Raw genomic sequence first — 26,360 nt, 5'->3', positions numbered from 1 at the left:
AAAACCAGCACATGGCCAGCATGGAGCACAGGGCCTGGGCTGGGGACTGGTCCCTGATGAACAGCTGGATCAGGGTGGTGAGGTAGACGCAGGGCCTGGCCTCTTCCTCCTCCTCTGCCACCACCGCCCCCTTCCTCTCAGCCATCAATCCTCCACCCAGCCCTGAGCCATGGTATAGGGCTGCCATTCCAATGCACCCCAGCACGCCTCTTCTCCTCTGGCGAGCCTCTACCCCTCTCTCGATGGGTCTATCCCTCCTTCCCTCTGTCTCTCTGCATTTGGGCCGCTCCAGACGCTGGGGCCACTTCCCAGCCATAAGCCCAGATTATTAGGCTAGTCACAGCCATATGGTGACTGACAGACTTAGTCATCATCACCACCACCCACTCCACCTCCTCCCATAGGCAGGCCCAAGAGGAGGGACTGGGATCGTCGGAGCTTCCCAAGGAGGAGATAAGTAGGTGGGAGAAGTTTAACGAGGCTGTAGTCCATAGGTCTTTATTTCTAGAGTCCATTGGTCTTTGCTGGCTGTTATGTGGTCCAGAAACCATCTAGAGGAGGGTAGTAATAATGCAGTAATTGGAGAGCATGTCTCACCTCTCACATTCACACCTTTCAGATGTTCTTAGCCTAGAACCGAGAATAGAGCAACGGAATTCTTAACGGGTATAGCACCCAAAATACATGCTGCCATTTACAGTAAACTGCCCAGTCAGTTCCTGTAAGGACCATTTTGTGGTTTTCCCACAATCACTAAATCATTAATGAATCAAACCAAGTAATTGGATTAGGGCTGACCCCATTTAGTCGACTGATTGATTGTTTGGTCGATAGGCTGTTGGTTGACCGAGATTTCTTTAGTCGAGCAGTAGCAAAAAATCATGGTGCACAAGACACCGGTCTGATTCGCACCTGTCTGAGTGGACTGATCCATTGTGGAGGCCGTGGGGATGACACAGTCCATCAGTCTAAGAAATTGTATATGGTTATATTATGTAAGAACAATGGTGCAACAGAAATGGCTATAATTATGTTGCAGCTTCAGAAACACGGACAGCGCTATCCACACTGTTGACGTGTGGTGGTCGCTGCAGCAGAGAGGAGAGAGAGACAACAGGTGCTAGTCACACAGTCACTCGCTGTCATTTTTTAACACAGTGCAGCAAGTCTGAGCCAGGCGGCACAATCAAATCAATTGCGGTCGGACTCTGTCTAGTCATTTGTGTGTCTTAATTATTTCATCAAACCGTTAGCTTAAAGCATATGACAAGCTCAGTTAATATAGTTGATGTGATTAAAACACATACAATTTTTCAAATTTCGACCAATCGAATGGTCGAAAGGACAGACGACTCTTGGTCGACCAAGATTTATTTCTGGTTGGGGACAGCCCTACATTGGATATTGGCGGCAAGGGAGGCTACAGTAATGGAAGGATGTGGTTACTGCTCTCTGTCCTGTCAAATCCCTCTTAGTTAAGGGTTGGAGGAAGTTAAGGAGCTTACTCTACTCAGCCAGTTGGCAAATAGTATCTGTAACACAACAACGTCATGCCATTGCCAGCCTATAGAGGGTGGTGATGTGTGATATATGCCATTTCATACAGTTGTACAGCTCCTCTTGTGTCTTATGAGGGTTACTACACAACTTCATGGAGCTGTAAAACTAATATGAACACTGTGCACCAGAACCTAAAGTGATGTCCTAAATAATAAGGTGACTGACCAATGCAAAATCATTCCATATGGAGCAATTTGATGAAAGAAACATGGTAGTGTAGTACCCAATGAAATGCCACTGGTAAACTACCCCAACCTCACAACGTCCAATAAGATACAATAAACTGGTATTAATAACTAAAACAACCTGGTATTACAACAACTGGTAAATGTGGTTTAAAAATAGTTTTTGTTGTGTCATGGTGTTGATGTAAACAGTATCGCTGTAGCAGATGGTATCTAGGTGGTATTGTAAGTCAGCTCCCTGAGTCAGGAAGAGATGTGCTGGTGCTGCTGTGTGGGCTGACCAGACCAGGGTGTCAGTCTGCTCCAGGCCAGATTACCCCTCCCCTGGCCTCTCAAGTCACTTGCCATCCCATCTGTCTACTGAGGAGGAGGGACATGGGACCTACAGTAACATACTACGGGGGGGGGGGGAGACCAATAGTATTAGCAACAAGTCCCCAAAACACAACAACTTGGCAGTGGGGAATCTCATCCAGTGTCATAGCACTAGGGTAAATACTGAGTTAACAATGCTTTGTAAGCAGCTGCTCACCGCTTTAATATGAGAAAATTGGAAACCACTAGTCCAATTAATCAAAGTCAGTTAGTGTTCCGCAGCAGGCGATTACATGCTGAGACAAGAGGCTTGAAATGAGTATTTCCTTCCCATCCCTCTCCATTTAGTCACAGGCAGGCTGGCTGCAGTGGGCACCTATTCTGCCTGCCTGATACACAGGTCATTTTCTACCCATTGACTAGATTGTTTTGCTGCGTTTCCGCTCCGGGGCACAAACTGACTCTGGTAGTAAGACTAATTTCCAACCGTTCTTGACAGCTATCAGATTTGCCACAACAAAATCTCACGCTGCTCGCTTTTACTACATGTAGCTATATGTCTCAGTATCTCTCGCTCACACACGCATGCGATTGTACACTCACCACACACACACACACACACACACAATACACACACCTTCCACTTACACACACGCCTGCACAGCCTCGGTACCTCTCCGCTGGTACAAAGACAAACACAGTGGCCGATGCAGCAGCAGCAGTCAGAGGTACTGCAGTGCAGATCCCAGTGCAGCGGGACTCATTCTTGTCACTGGGCAAACAGAGAGCGAGCAGAGGAGCCTGTCCTCTCTAATCCACCTCCTTACTGACCTCAGACCTTCTATTACAGAGACTTAACAGAGCCCACTGGGACATACTATACACTAAACCATATAGGCATGGTTTCACTGTAATGTATAATGTAACAGTGTATTGGGGCATTACATAGGAACACATTGACAACCTGCTGTATACAAGTGCTGGACACAGGGGTGCAGGCAAATAGCCAGCCTAGATATTGAGTATTTCCAGCCAGTGTTTACAGTCTCGAGAGGGATATTTTAGGAGCATCAAACAGCATACAGACCGTTCTCTCCTCTGAGCTGCAATGTTATTTTCAGTCCACTGAAGAGTGGATCATTAAAACCTGGCTCTCCAGATGACTGGAGTCATTAATGCAGCCCAATAATAAAGCTTGGTATAGACCCTTTTCCCATCTCTAAATCTGTTTAATTAACATAATGTAGAAAGCTTTCCAACATGACGCATAAACACACTTTAATGACTTAAATAAATTATGATTTACATATTAAAAAACTGACAAGAACAAAAACTCCCTGGGATAAAAATAAACATCAATTGAATCATCACTGGACAGCCATTTGCATACTTACAGTAGGAAATGTGGAGCTTTTACAGTTTAGAATTGATGAAAGCCGAGGTGCACTAGCCATCACCTAGCCTTTCCCTGATACAGAGATAACCTAGAGTTCCCCTCCTTGACGAAGTCACTATGGAATCCCAAATCGGAACATGATCACACAACAAACTCTTTGAAATCAAAAAGGTAGGTTTGAGTATAATTGCTCGCCAACAATGATTTACCAAGATAGGAAGGAACAGCAACCTCCATCTACTGCTCTAATTCTATTACCTACAGAGAAAGAGCAGCCCTCACGTCTGTTCTCCCTCTATGCCAGGGGTAGAGCCATGGAAGAGATGAGGCTAGCAGTAGGCTTTGAGGTTCAGTACCATGCCTATGCTGCTTCTATTGAGGGCTAGGACCCAGCATAGCCAACCCTGACTCTGTCATTACTACTTCCTGCTATTCAGGGTGTCTATCTAGGGTGTTGGGGCCTCAGACAGTGACAGAGGGAAGGTTAGTAGCAGGCAGAGGGAGTGTTGACAGTATGGCCATTAGACTGAGGGCATCTCTCTCTGAGTGTGACAGTAATAAGCTGTCTTTAGACTGAGGTCAGTGTAATTATATAGAGATCTTTAAGTGTGGTGCCAAGACGTCTTCCGCCCGCTGCCACAGCTGTCCCTGATGAGGGGCGCCAAGCACACATGCACACATTTATATGCACAGCTCACACACTCATTTTGAACACATATACACTTTATTAGGTACACCCATCGAGTACCGGGTCGGAACCCCTTTGCATCCAGAACAGCCTGAATTCTACGGGGCATGGATTCTACAAGGCGTGGCATCCAATTGTTGCTCAATTGGTATCAAGGGACCTAACGTGCCAGGAAAACATTCCCCACACCATTACACCAAAGTCGCTTAGGTCACTCGTTTTGCCCATTCTAACGTTCAATCGAACAGTAACTGAATGCCTCGATGCCTGTCTGCCTGCTTTATATTGCAAGCCATGGCCACGTGACTCACTGTCTGTAGGAGCGAACTATTTTCATGAACGGGGCGGTGTACCTAATAAAGTGTGTACATTAGTAACTGTGTTTCAAAATTGCTTGGGGCCTGTAGTGTGTTTGTTCATGGTCTCAAAGATCTGTTGATTATTCTGTCTCCCCCGCTCTACCTCTATATCTCACTCTGTCCTTCGGTCTTCCTCTCTGTATGTTTATGCCGACTCATTCAACCCAGTGTGGGCAGTGCCAGCGGCGCAGCGTTCATTCAGTCTTACCTTGCTGTGTTGTACGGCCCTGTGGCTCTGGTGGGAGTCCTGTAGACCATTCTCCAGCCCAGAGCCTAGCGACTCACCAGGGACCTCTGGCACCAAGGACACATCTGAGGAGAGACACACAGCAATTAGCATCACATTTACTGGATGATGTTCAGTGTTTTTTTTTGTTAACTGGCTTGGCCAATTCATACAAGCACAGCCAAGTGCTGTTGTTATCGAGGCTAGTCATGTCACAGCATTTCCTCTGAGAGGGAGTGATGATTACAGTTCAGCATCTATCTACTGACCACAGAACATAAAACACACTTCTCTAGTAACAGTATACCACGCCGTCATAGGCGTCCATGGGTCAATGTCCACGTGTTAGAATGCAGCATTCTAAAAACAGTAATGATAAACATTATCCCAGAGAAGTGGCTCTTCCACTAGTCAGTCAAGGGAACAAATCCTCCAGTTCCCTCTGTCTGTTGGACGTGGTCTTAGGAGAAAGCTGTTGATAATATACTCTTGTTGTATCTTTCCTGAAAATCCCATTTTGGGAAAGCGCTCAGTCACACGCTGCCCCTGGTTAAAAGGCACCTGACTGGATTAAGTGGGGCGAGATCTGATTACACTCACTGGGTCTGGTGGGGACCTCGACCCTCCCTGCCTTCCTCCCTTCCTGCTTCTAACAAACTCACAGGCTTGTGGGAAATCAATTTACATTTTAGTCATTTAGCAGATGCTCTTATCCAGAGTGACTTACAGTTAGTGAGTGCATACATTTTTCATACTGGCCCCCCGTGGGAAACGAACCCACAATCCTGGCGTTGCAAGCGCCATGCTCTACCAACTGAGCTACAGGAGCTACATGAGCACAATCAACTGGCTTGACCTTTTGATTGTATTCTGGGACATAAAGATTTGGCTAACACGCTACTTGACAACCAGCGTCATAACACGTTATGACACGGTTATAACCAGGTCATAATGTGTCATAACAGCTGACATAACATGGTCATAACACTGTCATGACGCATATTTAGACCTGTTGTGACATATTGCGTTATTTTATGGCTGGTTATGACACCTACATAAGAGAGTGTCAAAACCCATAAAACCTAAAACCTAAAACCCATAAAACCTAAAACCTACCACACGGCAAAACATTCCATTAACACCATAGCCTATTTGTCAACACTTTTGTGTTCAGGTTACATAATCTTATTTGAAATTGACCATATTAAATTCATTGTAATTGCACACACATGCACTAAGTAAAGTGACACAGGATGGTTATAATGCTTTATATGACAGTGTCATAAAGTGTATTTTCTATAAGTTATTTAAAATATGATGAAACAAACATGACTGTAAAGAATTCATTACAACAACAACAAAGGACTTAAGAAACAAACTTTCAAACAAGAGGAAACTTGTTGGCAGGGAAAAAACACATTTGATGTAGGTGTCATAACCAGCCATAAAATAATGCAGTATATGTCACAACAGGTGTAAATATATGGGTCATGACAGTGTTATGACCATATTATGACAGGTTATGTCAGCTGTTATAAAATTTTCACAAGAATACACACAACCTAAAAGGAAAAGAATGGAATTAATCTTAATATATTCCTTAATTCCAATATGTTACATTTAGGTTGTGTGTATTGTTGTGTATTGTTGTGAATTGTTAGATATACTGCACTGTTGGAGTTAGAAACACAAGCACTTCGCTACACACGCAATAACATCTGCTAAACATGTATGTCACAAATAACATTTGATTTGATTTGATTTATGGCATGGTTATGACCGTGTCATAACGTGTTATGACGCTGGGTGTCAAGTAAAGTTTTTCCAAGATTTGCAGCATTCAGAAGCACTTATCAGAGATGTATAGATGGACAAACCCTTTCCCTGCTATGCATATCTCAAGTCAATATAGCATGTCACAAAACATTTCTAACACACACCAGGGGTGCTGCCTTCTACCATAGAGTGGTATACCCTGATGTTGTCACACTCCAGGATGGTTCAGACCTCTCATCACCCTCATCATCCTGACTGGGATAGCACCCCCTCTAGAGGTAGAGGAGGAAACTGCACTCATGTTGCTGGCCTCTATCTCATATCTCACTAGTGTGAGAATGTGGCACTGTGTAAGATGCTTTCATCTTCAACTAAGTGATAAGCCAGTGGCTACACAGTTTTCGGTAAGTTTTACTGCATGTCATCACCAGTCCTGTAGTGTGAAGTGTTGCCTGTGGTTTTGGTTCAGAATGTTGTAGTGATAAATTACTGTATTTCACTCTCTCTAGTACAGTGGTTTTCAACTTGTTGACGGAAATACATTTTTTTATGGTGATTCAGTGGTCCCCGGAACGGAAAGGTTGAGAACTGCTTCTCTAGTACACTGTGAGAACTCAACACCCCAAATACTCAAAAAGAGAAACTTTCTCAGTTCTCATACTCAGAATAAATGAAGCATAATTACATGAAAACCCTATCTGTATAAATAGCATCTTGAGAAAATCCCTCATATTTAACTTGCTTCATGGAAATCCATCATACTTTCACTAACGACCAAAACTACACAACATTAGGAACTCTTTCCATGTCATACACTGACCAGGTGAATCCAGGGGAAAGCTATGATCCCTTGTTGATGTCACTTGTTAAATCCACTTCAATCAGTGTAGATGAAGGGGAGGAGATTTTTAAGTCTTGAGACAATTGAGACATGGATTGTGTATGTGTGCCATTCAGAGGGTGAATGGGCAAGGCAAAATATCTAAGTATGGGGTATGGTAGTAGGTGCACCGGTTTGAGTGAGTCAAGAACTGCAACGCTGCTGGGTTTTTAACGATCAACAGTTTCCCGCGTGTATCAAGAATGGTCCACCACCCAAAGGACATCCAGCCAACTTGACAACTGTGGGAAGCATTGGTCAACATGGGCCAGCATCCCTGTGGAAAGCTTGACACCTTGTAGAGTCCATGCCCTGACGAATTGAGGCTGTTCTGAGGGCAAAAGGGGGTGCAACTCAATATTAGGAAGGTGTTCCTCGCTTCCGCATTGTCTCCGTGCTGCTGTGCTGTTTGTTGCTACTTGGCTACCTGCCAAACTATTCACGTTTTACTTTTAATAAACGTTTAATCAATCTCTGTGTTCAACAAATTTACCAACTTTTTAGTTTTGTCCTCACTCATCTTTTTTCGTTAAACTTTTTCACCCCGGACGTTTTATCCCGAGACAGAAGAGTCATTTTCCTGTGCGTTTTAGCTGCCAACTTTACTTTATTTTCCTTTTTTCCATCGCAACTTTTTTCCCTTATTCAACTTTTTCACTCCGGACGCTTTATCTGGACATGGTTCGTCAACATCTTCAACAGCCGAAGCTAAGTAGTAACATTAACATGATGTCTTCTAATTGCAGTCGCTGTACTCATAATATACAGGAGAACGATCGCCTTACGGCGAGAATAGCTGTGCTACAAGCCCAGCTTCAGACGCAATCGTTAGGCAAGGGTAATTTCAGTGTAGGAAAGGAAGAAACAGCGTCTGTGCCACCAGTAAGTACAGACAGTAACGTTAGTATAAATCCCCCCCGCACAGTCCCCGCAGCCGGACAACTTTCTCATGGCTTCTGGAGGGAAATACTGTTGGAATGCTCAACCGGTGTCGCTCATTCAGCCGACAGAAACCTTCAACCGGTTTTCCCCATTATGTAGCGAGTCGGAGTCTGAGTCTGAGTCTTCTCTTGTCTCTACTCCTCCCGTTACGGGGTCTGAGACGCCGAAGGCTCCCACCATTAGCTCTGACAAATTGAAAACCCTAGTCATTGGCGACTCCATTACCCGCAGTATTAGACTTAAAACGAATCACCCAGCGATCATACACTGTTTACCAGGGGGCAGGGCTACCGACGTTAAGGCTAATCTAAAGATGGTGCTGGCTAAAGCTAAAACTGGCGAGTGTAGAGAGTATAGAGATATTGTTATCCACGTCGGCACCAACGATGTTAGGATGAAACAGTCAGAGGTCACCAAGTGCAACATAGCTTCAGCGTGTAAATCGGCTAGAAAGATGTGTCGGCATCGAGTAATTGTCTCTGGCCCCCCTCCCAGTTAGGGGAAGTGACGAGCTCTACAGCAGAGTCTCAGCACTCAATCGCTGGTTGAAAACTGTTTTCTGCCCCTCCCAAAAGATAACATTTGTGGATAATTGGCCCTCTTTCTGGGACTCACCCACAAACAGGACCAAGCCTGACCTGCTGAGGAGTGACGGACTCCATCCTAGCTGGAGGGGTGCTCTCCTCTTATCTACCAACATAGATAGGGCTCTAACTCCTCTAGCCCCACAGTGAAATAGGGTGCAGGCCAGGCAGCAGGCTGTTAGCCAACCTGCCAGCTTAGTGGAGTCTGCCAATAGCATAGTCAGTGTAGTCAGCTCAGCCATACCCATTGAGACTGTGTCTGTGCCTCGACCTAGGTTGGGCAAAACTAAACATGGCGGTGTTCACCCTAGCAATCTTATTAGGATAAAGACCTCCTCCATTCCTGCCATTATTGAAAGAGATCGTGATACCTCACATCTCAAAATAGGGTTACTTAATGTTAGATCCCTCACTTCAAAGGCAGTCATAGTCAATGAACTAATCACTGATCATAATCTTGATGTGATTGGCCTGACTGAAACATGGCTTAAGCCTGATGAATTTGCTGTGTTAAATGAGGCCTCACCTCCTGGTTACACTAGTGACCATATTCCCGTGCATCCCGCAAAGGCGGAGGTGTTGCTAACATTTACGATAGCAAATTTCAATTTACAAAAAAAAAAAAAATGGCGTTTTCATCTTTTGAGCTTCTAGTCATGAAATCTATGCAGCCTACTCAATCACTTTTATAGCTACTGTTTACAGGCCTCCTGGGCCATATACAGCGTTCCTCTCTGAGTTTCCTGAATTCCTATCAGACCTTGTAGTCATAGCAGATCATATTCTAATTTTTGGTGATTTTAATATTCACATGGAGAAGTCCACAGACCCACTCCAAAAGTCTTTCGGAGCCATCATCGACTCAGTGGGTTTTGTCCAACATGTCTCTGGACCTACTCACTGCCACAGTCATACTCTGGACCTAGTTTTGTCCCATGGAATAAATGTTGTAGCTCTTAATGTTTTTCCACAAAATCCTGGACTATCGGACCACCATTTTATTACGTTTGCAATCGCAACAAATAATCTGCTCAGACCCCAACCAAGGAGCATCAAAAGTCGTGCTATAAATTCTCAGACAACACAAAAATTCCTTGATGCCCTTCCAGACTCCTTCTGCCTACCCAAGGACGTCAGAGGACAAAAATCAGTTAACCACTTAACTGAGGAACTCAATTTAACCTTGCGCAATACCCTAGATGCAGTTGCACCCCCTAAAAACGAAAAACATTTGTCATAAGAAACTAGCTCCCTGGTATACAGAAAATACCCGAGCTTTGAAGCAAGCTTCCAGGAAATTGGAACGGAAATGGCGCCACACCAAACTGGAAGTCTTCCGACTAGCTTGGAAAGACAGTACCGTGCAGTACCGAAGAGCCCTCACTGCTGCTCGATCATCCTACTTTTCCAACTTAATCGAGGAAAATAAGAACAATCCAAAATTTCTTTTTGATACTGTTGCAAAGCTAACTAAAAAGCAGCATTCCCCAAGAGAGGATGGCTTTCACTTCAGCAGTAATAAATTCATGAACTTCTTTGAGGAAAAGATCATGACCATTAGAAAGCAAATTACGGACTCCTCTTTGAATCTGCGTATTCCTCCAGGGCTTAGCTGTCCTGGATCTGCACAGCTCTGCGAGGGCCTGGGATCGGGAGAGACACTTAAGTGTTTTAGTACTATATCTCCTGACACAATGATGAAAATAATCATGGCCTCTAAACCTTCAAGCTGCATACTGGATCCTATTCCTACTAAACTGCTGAAGGAGCTGCTTCCTGTGCTTGGCCCTCCTATGTTGAACATAATAAACAGCTCTCTATCCACCGGATGTGTACCAAACTCACTAAAAGTGGCAGTGATAAAGCCTCTCTTGAAAAAGCCAAACCTTGACCCGGAAAATATAAAAACTATCGGCCTATATCGAATCTTCCATTCCTCTCAAAAATTTTAGAAAAAGCTGTTGCGCAGCAACTCACTGCCTTTCTGAAGACAAACAATGTATACGAAATGCTTCAGTCTGGTTTTAGACCCCATCATAGCACTGAGACTGCACTTGTGAAGGTGGTAAATGACCTTTTAATGGCGTCAGACCGAGGCTCTGCATCTGTCCTCGTGCTACTAGACCTTAGTGCTGCCTTTGACACCATCGATCACCACATTCTTTTGGAGAGACTGGAAACCCAAATTGGTCTACACGGACAAGTTCTGGCCTGGTTTAGATCTTACCTGTCGGAAAGATATCAGTTTGTCTCTGTAAATGGTCTGTCCTCCGACAAATCAACTGTACATTTCGGTGTTCCTCAAGGTTCCGTTTTAGGACCACTATTGTTTTCACTATATATTTTACCTCTTGGGGATGTTATTCGAAAACATAATGTTAACTTTCACTGCTATGCGGATGACACACAGCTGTACATTTCAATGAAACATGGTGAAGCCCCAAAATTGCCCTCGCTAGAAGCCTGTGTTTCAGACATAAGGAAGTGGATGGCTGAAAACTTTTTACTTTTAAACTCGGACAAAACAGAGATGCTTGTTCTAGGTCCCAAGAAACAAAGAGATCTTCTGTTAAATCTGACAATTCATCTTGATGGTTGTAAAGTCGTCTCAAATAAAACTGTGAAGGACCTCGGCGTTACTCTTGACCCTGATCTCTCTTTTGACGAACATATCAAGACTGTTTCAAGGACAGCTTTTTTCCATCTACGTAACATTGCAAAAATTAGAAATTTTCTGTCCAAAAATGATGCAGAAAAAATTAATCCATGCATTTGTTACTTCTAGGTTAGACTACTGCAATGCTCTATTTTCCGGCTACCCGGATAAAGCACTAAATAAACTTCAGTTAGTGCTAAATACGGCTGCTAGAATCCTGACTAGAACCAAGAAATTTGATCATATTACTCCAGTGCTAGCTTCCCTACACTGGCTTCCTGTTAAGGCAAGGGCTGATTTCAAGGTTTTACTGTTAACCTATAAAGCGTTACATGGGCTTGCTCCTACCTATCTTTCCGAGTTGGTCCTGCCGTACATACCAATACGTACGCTACGGTCGCAAGACGCAGGCCTCCTAATTGTCCCTAGAATTTCTAAGCAAACAGCGGGAGGCAGGGCTTTCTCCTATAGATCTCCATTTTTATGGAACAGTCTGCCTACCCATGTGAGAGACGCAGACTCGGTCTCAACCTTTAAGTCTTTACTGAAGACTTATCTCTTCAGTAGGTCATATGATTGAGTGTAGTCTGGCCCAGGAGTGTGAAGGTGAACGGAAAGGCTCTGGAGTAACGAACAGCCCTTGCTGTCTCTGCCGGGCCGGTTCCCCTCTCCACTGGGGTTCTCTGCCTCTAACCCTGTTGCAGGGGCTGAGTCACTGGCTTGCTGGTGCTCTTTCATGCCGTCCCTGGGAGGGGTGCGTCACTTGAGTGGGTTGAGTTACTGACGTGATCTTCCTGTCTGGGTTGGCGCCCCCCTTGGTTTGTGCTGTGGTGGAGACCTCTGTGGGCTATACTCGGCCTTGTCTCAGGATTGTAAGTTGGTGGTTGAGGATATCCCTCTAGTGGTGCGGGGGCTGTGCTTTGGCAGAGTGGGTGGGGTTATATCCTTCCTGTTTGGCCCTGTCCGGGGTTTCTTCGGATGGGGCCACAGTGTCTCCGGACCGCTCCTGTCTCAGCCTCCAGTATTTATGCTGCAGTAGTTTATGTGTCGGGGGGCTGGGGTTAGTTGGTTATACCTGGAGTACTTCTCCTGTCTTATCTAGTGTCCTGTGTGAATTTAAGTATGCTCTCTCTAATTCTCTCGTTCTCTCTTTCTCTCTGAGAACCTGAGCCCTAGGACCATACGTCAGGACTACCGGGCATGATGACACCTTGCTGTCCCCAGTCCGCCTGGCCTTGCTGCTATTCCAGTTTCAACTGTTCTGCCTGCGGTTACGAAACCCCTACCTGTCCCAGACCTGCTGTTTTCAACTCTTAATGATCGGCTATGAAAAGCCAACTGAGATTTATTCCTGATTATTATTTGACCATGCTTGTCACTTATGAACATTTTTGAACATCTTGGCATGGTTCTGTTATAATCTTCACCCGGCACAGCCAGAAGAGGACTGGCCACCCCTCATAGCCTGGTTCCTCTCTAGGTTTCTTCCTAGGTTTTCGCCTTTCTAGGGAGTTTTTCCTAGCCACCGTGCTTTTACACCTGCATTACTAGCTGTTTGGGGTTTTAGGCTGGGTTTCTGTACAGCACTTCGAGATATTAGCTGATGTAAGAAGGGCTATATAAAATAAAATTGAATTGAATTGTTCCTAATGTTTGTACACTCAGTGTATAAAGACTATAGACTGAAGCATCACCAGCAAAATTTCCAGTCTATAAAAGACACTTCTTCAAAAGACATTATACATATACAGTAGAGGAAAACATGACCATATACTATGATAACCTTACCTTAAAAAGTATCGCCAACCAGAGAAGTGAAATGTTGTGCAATTTCAAAAAAAAATACTTAACCAACAATGCAGTTTTAAGAAAGAATACCAAAAAAATACAAATAAAACACACAAAAAATACAATATAAAATAATACAAAATAAAAGTAACAAATAATTAAAGAGCAGCAGTTCTTATTAAAACTACTTCTCTCCCCTGAACACATGTTCTAAACCTTCTATACCTTTCTGCCGCTCACTTCGGTCTGCCTGACTCTGAAGGGCCAATGGGGCTGATCGGTTTTGAGGAAGTATTTGACTCTCAAAGCAGGAAGTCTGTGGTGACTTCATATGGTGTAAGTGAAAAATATCATCTAAGTTCTCATCTCTACAGACACACACAGAGATAGAGAGAGAGAGAGAGCTGGTGAAATGTCACTGGACAGTGGTCTCAATGGTGACTCCCTGCTAAAATGAAGGTAAAAACAAAATAATGGTATGGTAATTTCATATCAAAATCAAATTACACTTTCCACAGAACCCTACAGCATCTTTCTGATATTCTGGCATCATTTCAATTATGAGATCACACTGGTGGAGAAAAGCAAGGTTGGGCAACAGCTTGCTGATAGACCGTTTCCAGAGAAGGTGTTGGTGGAACCCACACATGCTGACAGTAGGCTCAGTCTTACCACACAGTATCTGCCAAGTAGAAGCAATTCTGTGGAAGTATGACCCTGACTCTTTCTCACTAGCCACCTGCCACAGCCAGGAATACTTGCTGTCTGTTTACTGCTCTCATTTCACAGTAAATTCCAGTATCCAATACTAAGCCAAGGTCAACATCAATGTATTATCAATCTGGTTGTCTACTGTGATTGTTGGTGATTGAGTCAGCTTCATAGTAAACCAGCTGATGCTGAGCTCTACCATATAATTGATGCCAATTCTTTGTGCCAGTGATTTTCCCAACGTCCTGTATGGTTTCAGTAATTGTGTTAGACCTGTGAAGTGATGCCTACCAGCCTTTTGGCAAAGACACAGTACTGGTTGTGTGCATGTGCGTTAGTATGTGTGTGTAGGCCTTCTCACCTGTGGTGGACTTGGCACGGTGGTGTGTGTCCAGGAAGTCCTGCAGCAGCTGTGATTGGTTGGGCAGTGGGGTCGGGGTCGAGGGACCAGAGGTCAGGGGTGAGGTGGACGGGGCGTCCCGTCTGAGGGTCAGCTGGAGGGTCTGCTCAGCAAACAGCGTCTGGATCAGACCCAGGTCCAGAGTGGACACGCCTCGACCGTTCAGAACCACAATCTCATCTCCTGGTCTCAGCCCTGGGAGAGGAACACACACAAAACAAACACAGTAAGAAATACGGTCACAGTACAAACAGTATCATGGCGATATGTATAAATATTTCAATATGAATCATGTTTAAGTCAAAGTTAAGTGAACATACCTTCACTGAAGGCCAGCCCATCAGACAGCACCTCACTGACAAAGATGCGGCTGTTCCTCTGTCCGTCTATGTGCCCTGTCACTGCAAAGCCTGACAACAGAGACGAGAGACTGAGCCAATGATGGTTCGTAGGGTGCAATGACCATATCAGTACATACAGCCAATGATTTATAGGATGTCTGTGGCAATGACATACATACTGTTCATCTGCTAGAGAACACAACACTCACCAAAGTCCCCAGTGCAGACAGGTCTGGTCATGTGCAGGGTGAATACATTCAGTAAGAACACCTCAAGCTCGTCATACAACTGCACAAAAGAGGGACAACTACAGCTTAGAAACCACAACTCCACACATCAGCCAGTGATGTTAAACACAACTAAAACAATGCTATTGTTCTATGCATTTCCAGTAAAGTATTATGCTGAATATTGTGTTGGCTCACCAGGTCATGTAGTAGTTCACTGGGTGTGGGGGTGCGGACCTCTACGTTCTGGGCCAAACATCTGTGTAGTCTGAGACAGTGCAGGCTAGGGTCCAGCTGCTTCGACTGTGACAGGGAAACACTATCTGTCAACACCCTGAATGCAGCAATACATAGCAAATACAACTAGTCTAGGCCAGACACCTGGTCTACACAAAAAATGAATTTGGTTATATCTGTGCTGTTGTATCATGTGACATGGGATGGCTTCACTACAGCTCAAAGGTGATTAAGATGAAGTGGCATCAAGTTTGACCTGTGGGATTAATAAAGTGTGTGTGTACATGTGTCTGTGCTGTGTGTAAAGCTGTGACAATACCAGTGTCGTAATATGGCAAAGATGAAAACAGGAAGCAGACCTAACTCTTTGGTCCTTAAAAAACCTGCTGTATGTAAAACATTGTGTGCTAATACATGTGACTCTGGATGACAACATAATGATGATTGTTTCCAACATTAGGGCTGTTTTCCTAAAGAAGTTAAATCAGTTTTGTGTTTTGTCTCCTTGCCACGATACTAACGAGTATCGCGGTACTGGTATCGTCCCGGCCCAAGAAGTGTGGGTGTGAGAATGAGCTAGCTAGCCATCCACTTCTGTCACACACCTGAGAGACAGAGTGAGGGCAGGTGAGTGTGTGTGTGTGTGTGTGTGTGTGTGTGTCACCTGTGCCAACACACAGGTCAGAGAGTGCAGTGTGTGTGTACAAGGCCCTCAGGGTAAAGAGCATATGGGCCGGGAGACAGACAGACAATGAGAGACAGACAGACACTGAGACAGACAGACAATGAGAGACAGAGACAATGAGAGACAGACAGACACTGAGACAGACAGACAGACAAGCACAGTAAACATATGGAACTGTCTACTGTATAAGCCAGAGCTCTAACAATGGGCATAACAATAAATAAAAATGAGTGGGTCACAAAAGGCAGTAGAGCGTGGGTTGGTCAAATTACTCACAGATTGGAGATTTTAACATGATTACATTGAAAGTGTTGTTTTTTTATATACATAAAAGCAGGCTTAAAAAAAGCAAGGCATAACCTCAAGTAAAAGCTTTTCTCTTAAGTGCCCCTGTTCAAATCAAAGATGTCTGCCGTAACAGTACCACTCACAGGGCTAACTTTTGGGAACGTGAACATCATAACAATTCCTTCTCTGTGACTCTCACCTTGCAGGCTAGGGAGACGACATCAGCCACTGTATGGTCCCGTCTCATTGGCACTTGGATGGCGTGGCTGTCTGGCATGTACACACAGGTCAGTGTTTCTCCACTGCTCTCCCACTGGCCACCCTCAGGGGGAGCCAGAGAGTAGTGGTTGGCCAAGCTGTCCAGTCTCTGAAAGTAGAGAGAGAGAGAGCGAGAGAGAGAGAGAGAGAGAGAGCGCGAGAGCGCGAGAGCGCGAGAGCGCGAGAGAGCGAGAGAGCGAGAGAGCGAGAGAGAGCAGAGAGAGCGAGAGAGAGCGAGAGAGAGCGAGAGAGAGCGAGAGAGAGCGAGAGCAGAGAGAGCGGGGAGAGAGAGAAGAGAGAGAGAGAGAGAGAGAGAGAGAGAGAGAGAGAGAGAGAGAGAGAGAGAGAGAGAGAGAGAGAGAGAGAGAGAGAGAGAGAGAGAGAGAGAGAGCGAGAGAGCGAGAGAGCGAGAGAGCGAGAGGAGAGAGAGAGAGAGAGAGAGAGAGAGAGAGAGAGAGAGAGAGAGAGAGAGAGAGAGAGATGGTGAGAGAGAGATAGAGATGGTGAGAGAGAGAGAGAGAGAGATGGTGAGAGAGAGAGAAAGATGGTGAGAGAGTAGGTGAGAGAGAGAGTAGGTGAGAGAGAGAGATGGTGAGAGAGAGAGAGAGATGGTGAGAGAGAGAGAGAGAGAGAGAGTGTGAGAGAGTGCGAGGGAGAGAGAGAAAAACAGGCAGTGGACAAATCAATAGGTTTCCATTAAACCGATGCAGAAACTGGCAGTGGCTCAAAGTTTAGTGCAAAGATGTCATGCAATTAGCCATTTAGACATCGCAGGACAGAGTCATTTCATATAATAGCCATTATAATGATGGTGTACACAAGAGGATTGATTACGGGGGGGTTATTGGCAGAGTTTGCGAGGAACGTGTCTAGACGGGCGACATCTGCACAGATCTACAAAAAGACTGCACTATCATCATGATAATAATAGCCCCATTTAGTTCTAAGTGCCATCCAGATGATTTCATGTTTAGTGATGGATTAATGGCTGCCTTTACAGGCTCCTTCCAGGAGGCCATCTGAGGCCCTCAGGCCAATTATTCCCTATCCACATTAACAATGAGGTTGGGGTTAGCATTAATGCTGGGTTGTCCTGCCACTGGGCCTCAGAAGCTGCAGTATTTGGGTTTTGGTTGCGACTCCATGTCTCTGAAGGGAAAACAGCCACTGCTGCATTAAGAGGTTGTGGGCGACGCAACAGTAACACCACAGACCACAGCTGCTATACAGGCTCCACATAGCGAGGAAACACTCAAACATGTTTCAAAAGTCACAACCAGCAGAACCAGCCAATGATTCAGCAGCACTTCAATGAAAATGCTGAATTAGAGACAGACATTTACAGTTGCTATGGTGAGTAAGGTCTGGAGTAGAAAGGTGGAGTTCTACCACTTAGAGAGCATACAGAGGTGTGTGTGGCTCCTGGATGCTGTCTGTCTGTCTGTTTGTCTGCTGGTGTGTCACAGAGGAAAACCTTGGGAGACATTCTCCCCCAGAGACCAGTCTGACTTGGAGACTAAGGTCTCTTTGACTCGGTCTATGGTGTTTGTCGGGCATAAACATATGCGTCTCACACACACGCCATATGTTTTACTATCCTTGTGGGGACCTACAATTGATTTCCATTCAAAATCTTATTTTCCCTAAACACTAACCGAATCCTAACTCCTAACCCTAAAATAGCCTTTGTCCTCGTGTGGACAATTTTCCTTGTTTTACTATCCTTGTGGGGACTTTGGGGGATTTCCGGTACCCACAAGGATAATAACACAAGCCCACACACACAAGCGAAGGTAACAAAGTGTCTTTCTGACCAAGGTGGCTGGAAAAACATGTACAAGAAAACAGTCATTGAATTTTCCAGCAACATGTCCAATTGGGAAGAATAACCTGACAAGAACACTGCCAGCATAAAGCCTACCAATGTTCTGTCCAATGTGTTGCTCAAACCTTTGGGGAGACAAGCAACAGAGAGCTGGTTCTTTCACAACTTTCTGTCTAGTCCTGTGGGTTAATGAGGCCATGTTTATACTTTCAGAGAGAAAACCGTTTTGTCATGAGAAAGGTTGCATTACAACCACCCTGTCTGTCTGTCGATCTAACATGGTGTGACTGGAAACTAAACGTTCTGCCTCTTCACCTCAAGCCCAGTAGCTGCCGCGTGACTGTGCACTCATTCATGGCCCCAGGTAGGGTTGTAACGGCCTGGTCAACTTTCCACAGGAACTGCCAAGCCTCAGCATGTGTCGGCCCTTAACGTGTGTGTGGGTGTAAACCCAAACCTATACTTCAGTATTTCCTCTCTTAAGAGGGGAAATCATTTATAACAGCCAACCACCACCCTGTACCTTCTAAAGATGGAATCAAGAGTAACAGACACTTCATGTCAGAGCTAACCACCACCCCAAAACACTCTCAACTCTGTACAGCACCTCCTAGCAACAGGCTAACATACAAATACTACAGCTCAGGCAAATCTTTGTGTAACATGTAAATGTACTTTTATTTTTTTATGAGAGGAAATATAATGGTATTAAAGAATTCCATAGTGTATTTCCGTTATCGGAGCACACTGCCTTCTAAGAAGTACATTTAGTCCTTAAAATATCTTCCCCAAACTCTTTCTTCAAACATAATCGTAAAACACACAATTCCAATGTGAAAAAAGACCAGCGTTAGCTGCTCCCTGTGTGGAGTTGACAACATCAGCGGCACTTCCTTTCCTCTGACCTCACATGTAAGGTGACGGTGCTCATGGGTAACAGAGCGTGGCATAGGAGGAGGGATGGGGGCGCACACAGCACAGGGGCAGGGGTAGGGGCAGGAGAAGGGGTCAACTACAGTACAACAGGTCTGAGAGGGCCTCTGGTTGAAGAGAGGTGGTGACATGTGGAAAGGGGGATGGTGGGGGAATGGGGGTCAGGGGGATCTCACAGGACTGACATGGTCTGTCACAGTCTCTGGAGAGCCAAAGATTTGTACAGGAGCACCATGATGACATTCATTCCTAAGGGATACAGGTGGTGAGGGTTCGCTGGCAGCCACTGTCAGAGCCCTCCATATCCCCCATTGAAAGCTGAAGCTCCCCTGATTTGCAGCATTCCTTCCTAGCCTGTTTAAGCAATGTCAACAGATCACCAGCCTGTAGAGACAGCTGTGGAGAAGCCCATCTCATAAGAGAGCATAGCCACATTATGGCTATGGCATCAATCTACACAGAATACCCCATAATGACAAAGCGAAAACAGGTTTTTGTTGCTAATTTATTACAAATATAAACAGAAATACCGTATTTACATAAGTATTCAGACCCTTTGCTATGAGACTCGAAATTGAGCTCAGGTGCATCCTGTTTCCATTGATCATCCTTGAGATGTTTCTACAACTTGATTGGAGTCCACCGGTGGTAAATTCAATTGATTGGACATGCAGTTGACAGTGCATGAGGTTGAATGAATTGTCCATAGAGCTCTGAGACTATGTCGAGGCACAGATCTGGAGAAGGGTACCAAAAAACTTCTGCAGCATTGAAGGTCCCTAAGAACACAGTGGCCTCGATCATTATTAAATGGAAGAAGTTTGGAACCACCAAGACTCTTCCTAGAGCTGGCCGCCCAGCCAAACTGAGCAATCAGGGAGGTGACCAAGATCCCAATGGTCACTCTGACAGAGCTCCAGAGTTCCTCTGTGGAGATGGGAGAACCTTACAGAAGGACAACCATCCGTGCAGCACTCCACCAATCAGGCCTTTATGGTACTGTGGCCAGACGGCAGCCACTCCTCAGTAAAAGGCACATGACAGCGTGCTTGGAGTTTGCCAAATGGCACCTAAAGGACTCTCCGACCATGAGAAACAAGATTCTATGGTCTGATGACACCAAGATTGAATTATTTGGCCTGAATGCCAAGCGTCACGTCTGGAGGAAACGAGTAAAGGGTCTGAACACTTATGTAAATGTGATAGTTCCGTTCTTTTTTTTAAATATATTTGCAAACATTTCTAAAAAACGGTTTTTCCTTTGTCATTACAAACTATTTAATCCATTTTAGAATAAGGCTGTAACGTAACAAAATGTGGAAAAAGTCAAGGGGTCTGAATACTTTCCGAATGCACTGTGGAGAGAGGAACATCGTGACACTTTCACAACAACATTAAAGCTCGTCCTGAAGAAAGGCCATCTTTGTCCCTTCTTCATCCTCATCCTATTCTGTGGCTGGGTGGAGCAATTCATGTTAGAGGTGGCTATATGGGTCTAACATTGGCCACATTCACCCTAGTCCGCTCCTCTCTGATTCAGCCTCAATACAGAGCATTGTGTCCAGAGGGGTGATGCGAGGCTGCCGGACAGATCTACTGCTCTCTCTGTGTGTTCATTGTGACCAGACCACCCCTTGACATGTACAACTCTATCTGTCCCATAGATCCCAACACATTCAGGACAAGTTGTTCTGTATGGATGAAGAGGAGAGCAGAAGAGCCACAGACAATTTGGAACTTCCTGACAACATGTTTGTAACCACCTAATAGTTCAAATGTGTGATCCAAGGGGATTTACTGTTGCAGCTACATTATGTTAGCGCTCAGATTGTGAGAATTTGTGATATTCACTCAACACTTTCACACTGACAGAGCTTCTCAACACTGTCTCTCAATACTTTCCATTATCACCTTCACGTTGTAAAGAGGAGCCCCTAAATACATCACCAGAACGTCTGGTATTTTACCCCTGCTGCTTAAGGCTTCCGCATGCTTCCCAGCCGAAACATTGCGGTAGAGTTTGTGCATATATTATGACAACATTTTGTGACGTTTTTGTTAGTTTTGGACTTCGGTGAGGGTTTTTTCGGCTGTTCAGGCACAAAACAAAACATTCTGGAGGCATTCCGAAGTTTGGAGCCGAAGTCTACGCCCCTTCGTCGGTGATTGGTCAACAGTAGGGATACTTCAATAAAGTCTTTGTTGGCATTCAACTAGAGATGATTAGTTTTCATGCACATTTATTCATTGAAAAATACTGCACCAAACATCTTAGTTAGATGTAAAATTGTGCGACTAAGACCTCTTCGGCAGATACGTCCAAATTAATGACAGACTTCTTGAGTTATTAATTCTGAGTATTTTGAGGAAGTGTATACTGGCTACGGCATCTCAAAAAATGGACAAACAGTACTATTGCCGCTTTATTCTTGTTTTTCAAGCGAAGGTCTTTTAAGGGAGTATGCGTGCACACTCGTTTGGTTTGGCTTGGCGCCAGCCGAACTCAAGCATGCTGACACCTTTAGACAGTGAGGGGTAGAATGTCAGTGGGGGCTTCTATCGGACACGGTGTCTAAACGTTGCTAGTGGGTAACACGCTGATGATGACCAATTGGTTCCAGTAGGTTAACTAACTCACTTTTGCACTGGGCACTCCCTTTTGAGCTCTATGATCTTGGCTTTGTATAGTATCTCTTTTTGTGGTTTGTATTGCCCCTTAGATACGCTGGGGTGCAGGTTTTTCTCCTTTTGATGTACAGATATGGCAGTAGAGAGAGACAGACACCTGCAGATGGCATTAGAGAAATCTCAGCTTTTATCCTGATCTGGCCCTACGTATGGTACAGACCACAGCACTAAGTCTGCAAAGTCAGTCATGACATGAAGGCATGACCCCTAACCTGTGATAACACGTGGGAGATGTCATCACACGGCTTGTCATCGTAATTCGTAACCATAAAGCTTGCTGAGACACATGATACTGCTGTTCCATGTTTCAGCCATATGCACTCACTTATAGAATCTAGACGGTAGACGCTCAGTCAATGAACTATAAGATAGTTTGACACTTGTTTGATATCTAAACCGAAGCAGACATAAAAACAGAATATGGTATTTTAACATCCATATTTCTTAAAATGTCATACAATTTTATGAAACTGTCATATAAAAAGTGGTAACATAAACTCACCTCAGAACTAGTGGGTGGGAGGCAGTAGGGCTGTCCTCCTTCATCACTTTCAAAGATCTGCAACGAAGAGAAACACACATTGACTTGACTTGTAAAAATCCCCTTAGTCATCTATTAAACAGCAGTGACCCATAGCAGCAGACGTATTACACAGACACACACACTGTTATTATGTAGCTAATTAAAAAGTGTGCAGTGAGGGCCTGGTGCTTTGATACCATTTCCATGGTGGCTGGGGCAGAGGCAGCCCGTGAGGCCCCAGAAAAAGGCAGTAATAAGCAGTGTGGAGATACAGAAACAGGACTGAGGCTAATAAGACTTCTGTGTGGCAGGAGAGAGAGAGAGGGAATAGATGAAAGGAGAGACAGCCCACCAGGGCAGAGAGGAGGGTGGGAGACACCACCTCTCCCTCTCCAGACCCTCCTCTCTCTTACTATACCTCTGTGGGGGGGGTTTACATTAGTAAAATATGTGTAGTAAGATCTATCCCTCTTCAACATCCGATTTGCAACTTTTCTATTTACACATACCGCCCCAACAGATCCACATATGATGCAATCTCTATTGCAGTCCACACTGCCCTTTCCCACCTAGACAAAAGGAACACCTATGTGAGACTGCTGTTCATTGACTACATCTCAGCGTTCAACACCATAGTGCCCTCCAAGCTCATCACTAAGCTAAGGAACCTGGGATTAAACACCTCCCTCTGCAACTGGATCCTGGACTTCCTGACGGGACGCCCCCAGGTGGTGAGGATAGGCAAGACATCCGCCACGCTGACCATCAAAACGGGGGCCCCTCAGGGGTGCATGCTTAGTCCCCTCCTGTACTCCCTGTTCACCCACGACTGCGTGGCCACGCACGACTAACACCATTAAGTTTGCAGACGACACGACGGTGGTAGGCCTGATCACCGACGACGATGAGACAGCCTACAGGGAGGAGGTCAGAGACCTGGCAGTGTGGTGCCAGGACAACAACTTCTCCCTCAATGCCAGCAAGACAAAGGAGCTGATCGTGGACTACAGGAAACGGAGGGCCGAGCATGCCCCCATTCACATCGACGGGGCTGTAGTGGAGCGGGTCGAGAACTTCAAGTTTCTCTGTGTGTCCACATCACTAAGAACCTTTCATGGTCCAAACACCAACACAGTCGTGAAGATGGCACGACAACACCTCTTCCCCCTCAGGAGGCTGAAAAGGCATGGGCCCTCAGATCCTCAAAAAGTTATACGGGTGCACCATTGAGAGCATCTCAACTGGCTACATCAAAGCTTGATATGGCAACTGCTTGGCATTCCAACTGCAAGGCGCCGCAGAGTGTTGTGAGTACAGCCCAGTACTTCACTGGGGCCGAGCTCCCTGCCATCCAGAACCTCTATACCAGGCGGTGTCAGAGGAAGGCCCTAAAAATGGTCAAAGACTCCAGCCACCAAGTCAGACTGTTCTCTTTACTACTGCACGGCAAGCGGTACCGGAGCGCCAAGTCTGGGACCAAAAGGCTCCTGAACAGCTTCTACCCCCAAGCCATAAAACTGCTGAACAGTTAATCAAATGGCTACCCGGACTATTTGCATTGACCCCCTTTTTTTTGTTGGACTGTCTCTCTTGCACTGGCTTATGCACACTTACTGGACTCTACCCACACATACTACACTGACACCCCAACACACACACTACTCTGTTTATTATATATCCTGATTGCCTAGTCATTTTTACCCCTACCTACATGTATATATTACCTCAACTACCTCGTACCCCTACACATTGACTCGGTACCGGTACTCCTTGTATATAGCCTCGTTATTTTATTGTGTCACTATTGCTTTTTTCGTACTTTTTAGCTCAACATTGTTGGGAAAGGGCTCGTAAGTAAGCATTTCACGGTAAAGTCTACACGTGTTGTATTCGGCGCATGTGACAAATACAATTTGATTTGGCCAAAGCCACATTCAAAGCCTCTATATGTGTGTGCACCTATTAGCATACCGTAAATATCATAGTATATAGACAACAAAAAAAAGAATAGCAATTCAAATTATACAGGAGCTTCTCATCTTAACCATATTGCACATAATGTTGCACACTTGATTAATGCAATGATTCACAAATGTGTGGATATTTTAAAAGCCTTTAATATCTTTCCTGGGACTAGTATGTGTCGTCAAAGTAGTGTAGCGTAAAGAGGCCCTTAATCTCGCTCTTCTTGATCCCCTCCCTCCCGCCTGACTGACGTAAGGTGTGTTGTGGCAGGCAGCAAAGCATTCGATGAGTCCCTAAGCCCTCTAGGCAGGGTGACTCTGCAGGTTCAGCGGGATGACCGATGACGCCACCGCTCTACTGTCCTTCAACCCAGCTAAACCCAGCACTCTGCCTTGTTTCAGGTGAAACTCAGATGATAAATGAATATGGCCTCTCCAGACAGATGGCCCTAGTAGTGACACATTCAGACCTCCACTGACCTCTGGCTACTGAGGTAACTAACACATGCTGTATGCAGCACAGAGCAGGTCCTGTTATAGTACTGTAAACACTGCTGACAAGCCCACTCATTTTAGAACTCTTAAACCTCTCCCACAAATCCCTGGGCCCTCCTCTGTCTTGTCTACTGCCGCCACTGAACCCTGGCCAGGTAGCTCCTAGGGTAACGCCACACCCCTTTGTCTATCAGACAGAGGAGAGAAGAGGGCCTGTCCTGTGCTGAGGGAGAGGTTCTGATTTTGGAATGACCAAGCAGAGTAAATTGGATTTGGGCCTAGTCAACAGAGATGACTCAATGAGATGACTGTGGGAAGATGTGGTAGGTGGTGAATGTTTATACTATAGAAACAGAGAAAGGGGAGAGCTGGAGGGAGAGAGCTAAGGACAGAGAAAGAGGAAAGGGGATATGAGAAAGAGAAAGTAAAGAAGAGAGAGTTTGGCATAAAAGATCAGCCTGCTGTCTAAATCCCTCTGTAATAAACACGTGTCATGAGCAATGGTGTCACACAGAGGCTCAACTAGTCTCTAGGAAAGATTGGAAACTAATTCTCACACTACACCAGCCCTACCTACACACACAAGACAGCAGATGTACCTGGAGTCATCACTCTACAACCCCCTTGAAGCAATTAGCCACTCTTTTAATGGGAATCAACATAAAAAATAAAAATAATTGGTCATTTAGCAGACGCTCTTATCCAGAGCGACTTACAGGAGCAATTAGGGTTAAGTGCCTTGCTCAAGGGCACAGACAGATTTTTCACCTAGTCGGCTCGGGGATTAGAACCAGCGACCTTTCGGTTACTGGCACAACGCTCTTAACCACTAAGCTACCTGCCGCCCATCATAGGAAGGCAGAAACATATCCCAACTGGAGAGCTACGCTTAGGAGTGAAACCTGTGAAAAAGCGTGGAGCTGTTTAATATTTAGTGGACTTACACAAACCATCTGTTTGTAGCTGCAGGGCTCGGTACAGCAGGCTGCAATTTACCACATATGGCTTTTAATAATTCATGCTACATCACTGTTCCCACTCGCCGTGCGCCACCTCAGCCTTCTGCGCTGTGAAACAGACTGGGTCTCATTAGCTAACCTGCTAGAGCTCCCAAACACACCTTAAACAACATCACACATAACACCACACACATATATAGCCCAGCGGAGGGGGAGGGGTGAGGAGAGTACTGGGAGGAGCAGGGAAGACCCTGTTGTCTGCATTAAGGACAGATGGCCTCCTCTTCTGAAGAGGACTAAGGAGAATAAGGAGCTGGCAGTTAGCAGTGTCTACAGTTTAGATGGGTGCTTTATGCTCCCTACAATCACAGATACACCAGTCAGTCAGTCAGTCAGCACCAGTAACAGCTAAGACATGGCAGCAGAAACATTTATGAATCCTCAAAGTGAAGCCTCCAGCACAGATGCAAC

General features: G+C 45.2%; 1 protein-coding gene across 2 annotated transcripts in view; it reads right to left on the bottom strand.

Annotated features, from left to right (window-relative positions):
- The window catches only part of LOC121545024 (rho guanine nucleotide exchange factor TIAM2), a 97,736-nt gene that overhangs the window by 27,613 nt on the left and 43,763 nt on the right, over nt 1-26,360 (bottom strand). For both annotated transcript variants that reach the window (XM_045209156.1, XM_045209157.1), the window contains 7 exons: nt 22,451-22,507; nt 16,444-16,611; nt 15,233-15,337; nt 15,017-15,095; nt 14,787-14,876; nt 14,428-14,661; nt 4,712-4,815 (listed from right to left, as the gene is read on the bottom strand). In XM_045209156.1, the coding sequence (XP_045065091.1) occupies nt 4,712-4,815; nt 14,428-14,661; nt 14,787-14,876; nt 15,017-15,095; nt 15,233-15,337; nt 16,444-16,611; nt 22,451-22,507 (837 nt within the window). The remainder of the gene's footprint in view (nt 1-4,711; nt 4,816-14,427; nt 14,662-14,786; nt 14,877-15,016; nt 15,096-15,232; nt 15,338-16,443; nt 16,612-22,450; nt 22,508-26,360) is intronic.

The sequence above is a fragment of the Coregonus clupeaformis genome, chromosome 29, assembly GCF_020615455.1.
Source record: "Coregonus clupeaformis isolate EN_2021a chromosome 29, ASM2061545v1, whole genome shotgun sequence".
Lineage (NCBI taxonomy): Eukaryota > Metazoa > Chordata > Actinopteri > Salmoniformes > Salmonidae > Coregonus > Coregonus clupeaformis.
This window is presented reverse-complemented; position numbering and strand designations above follow the sequence as displayed.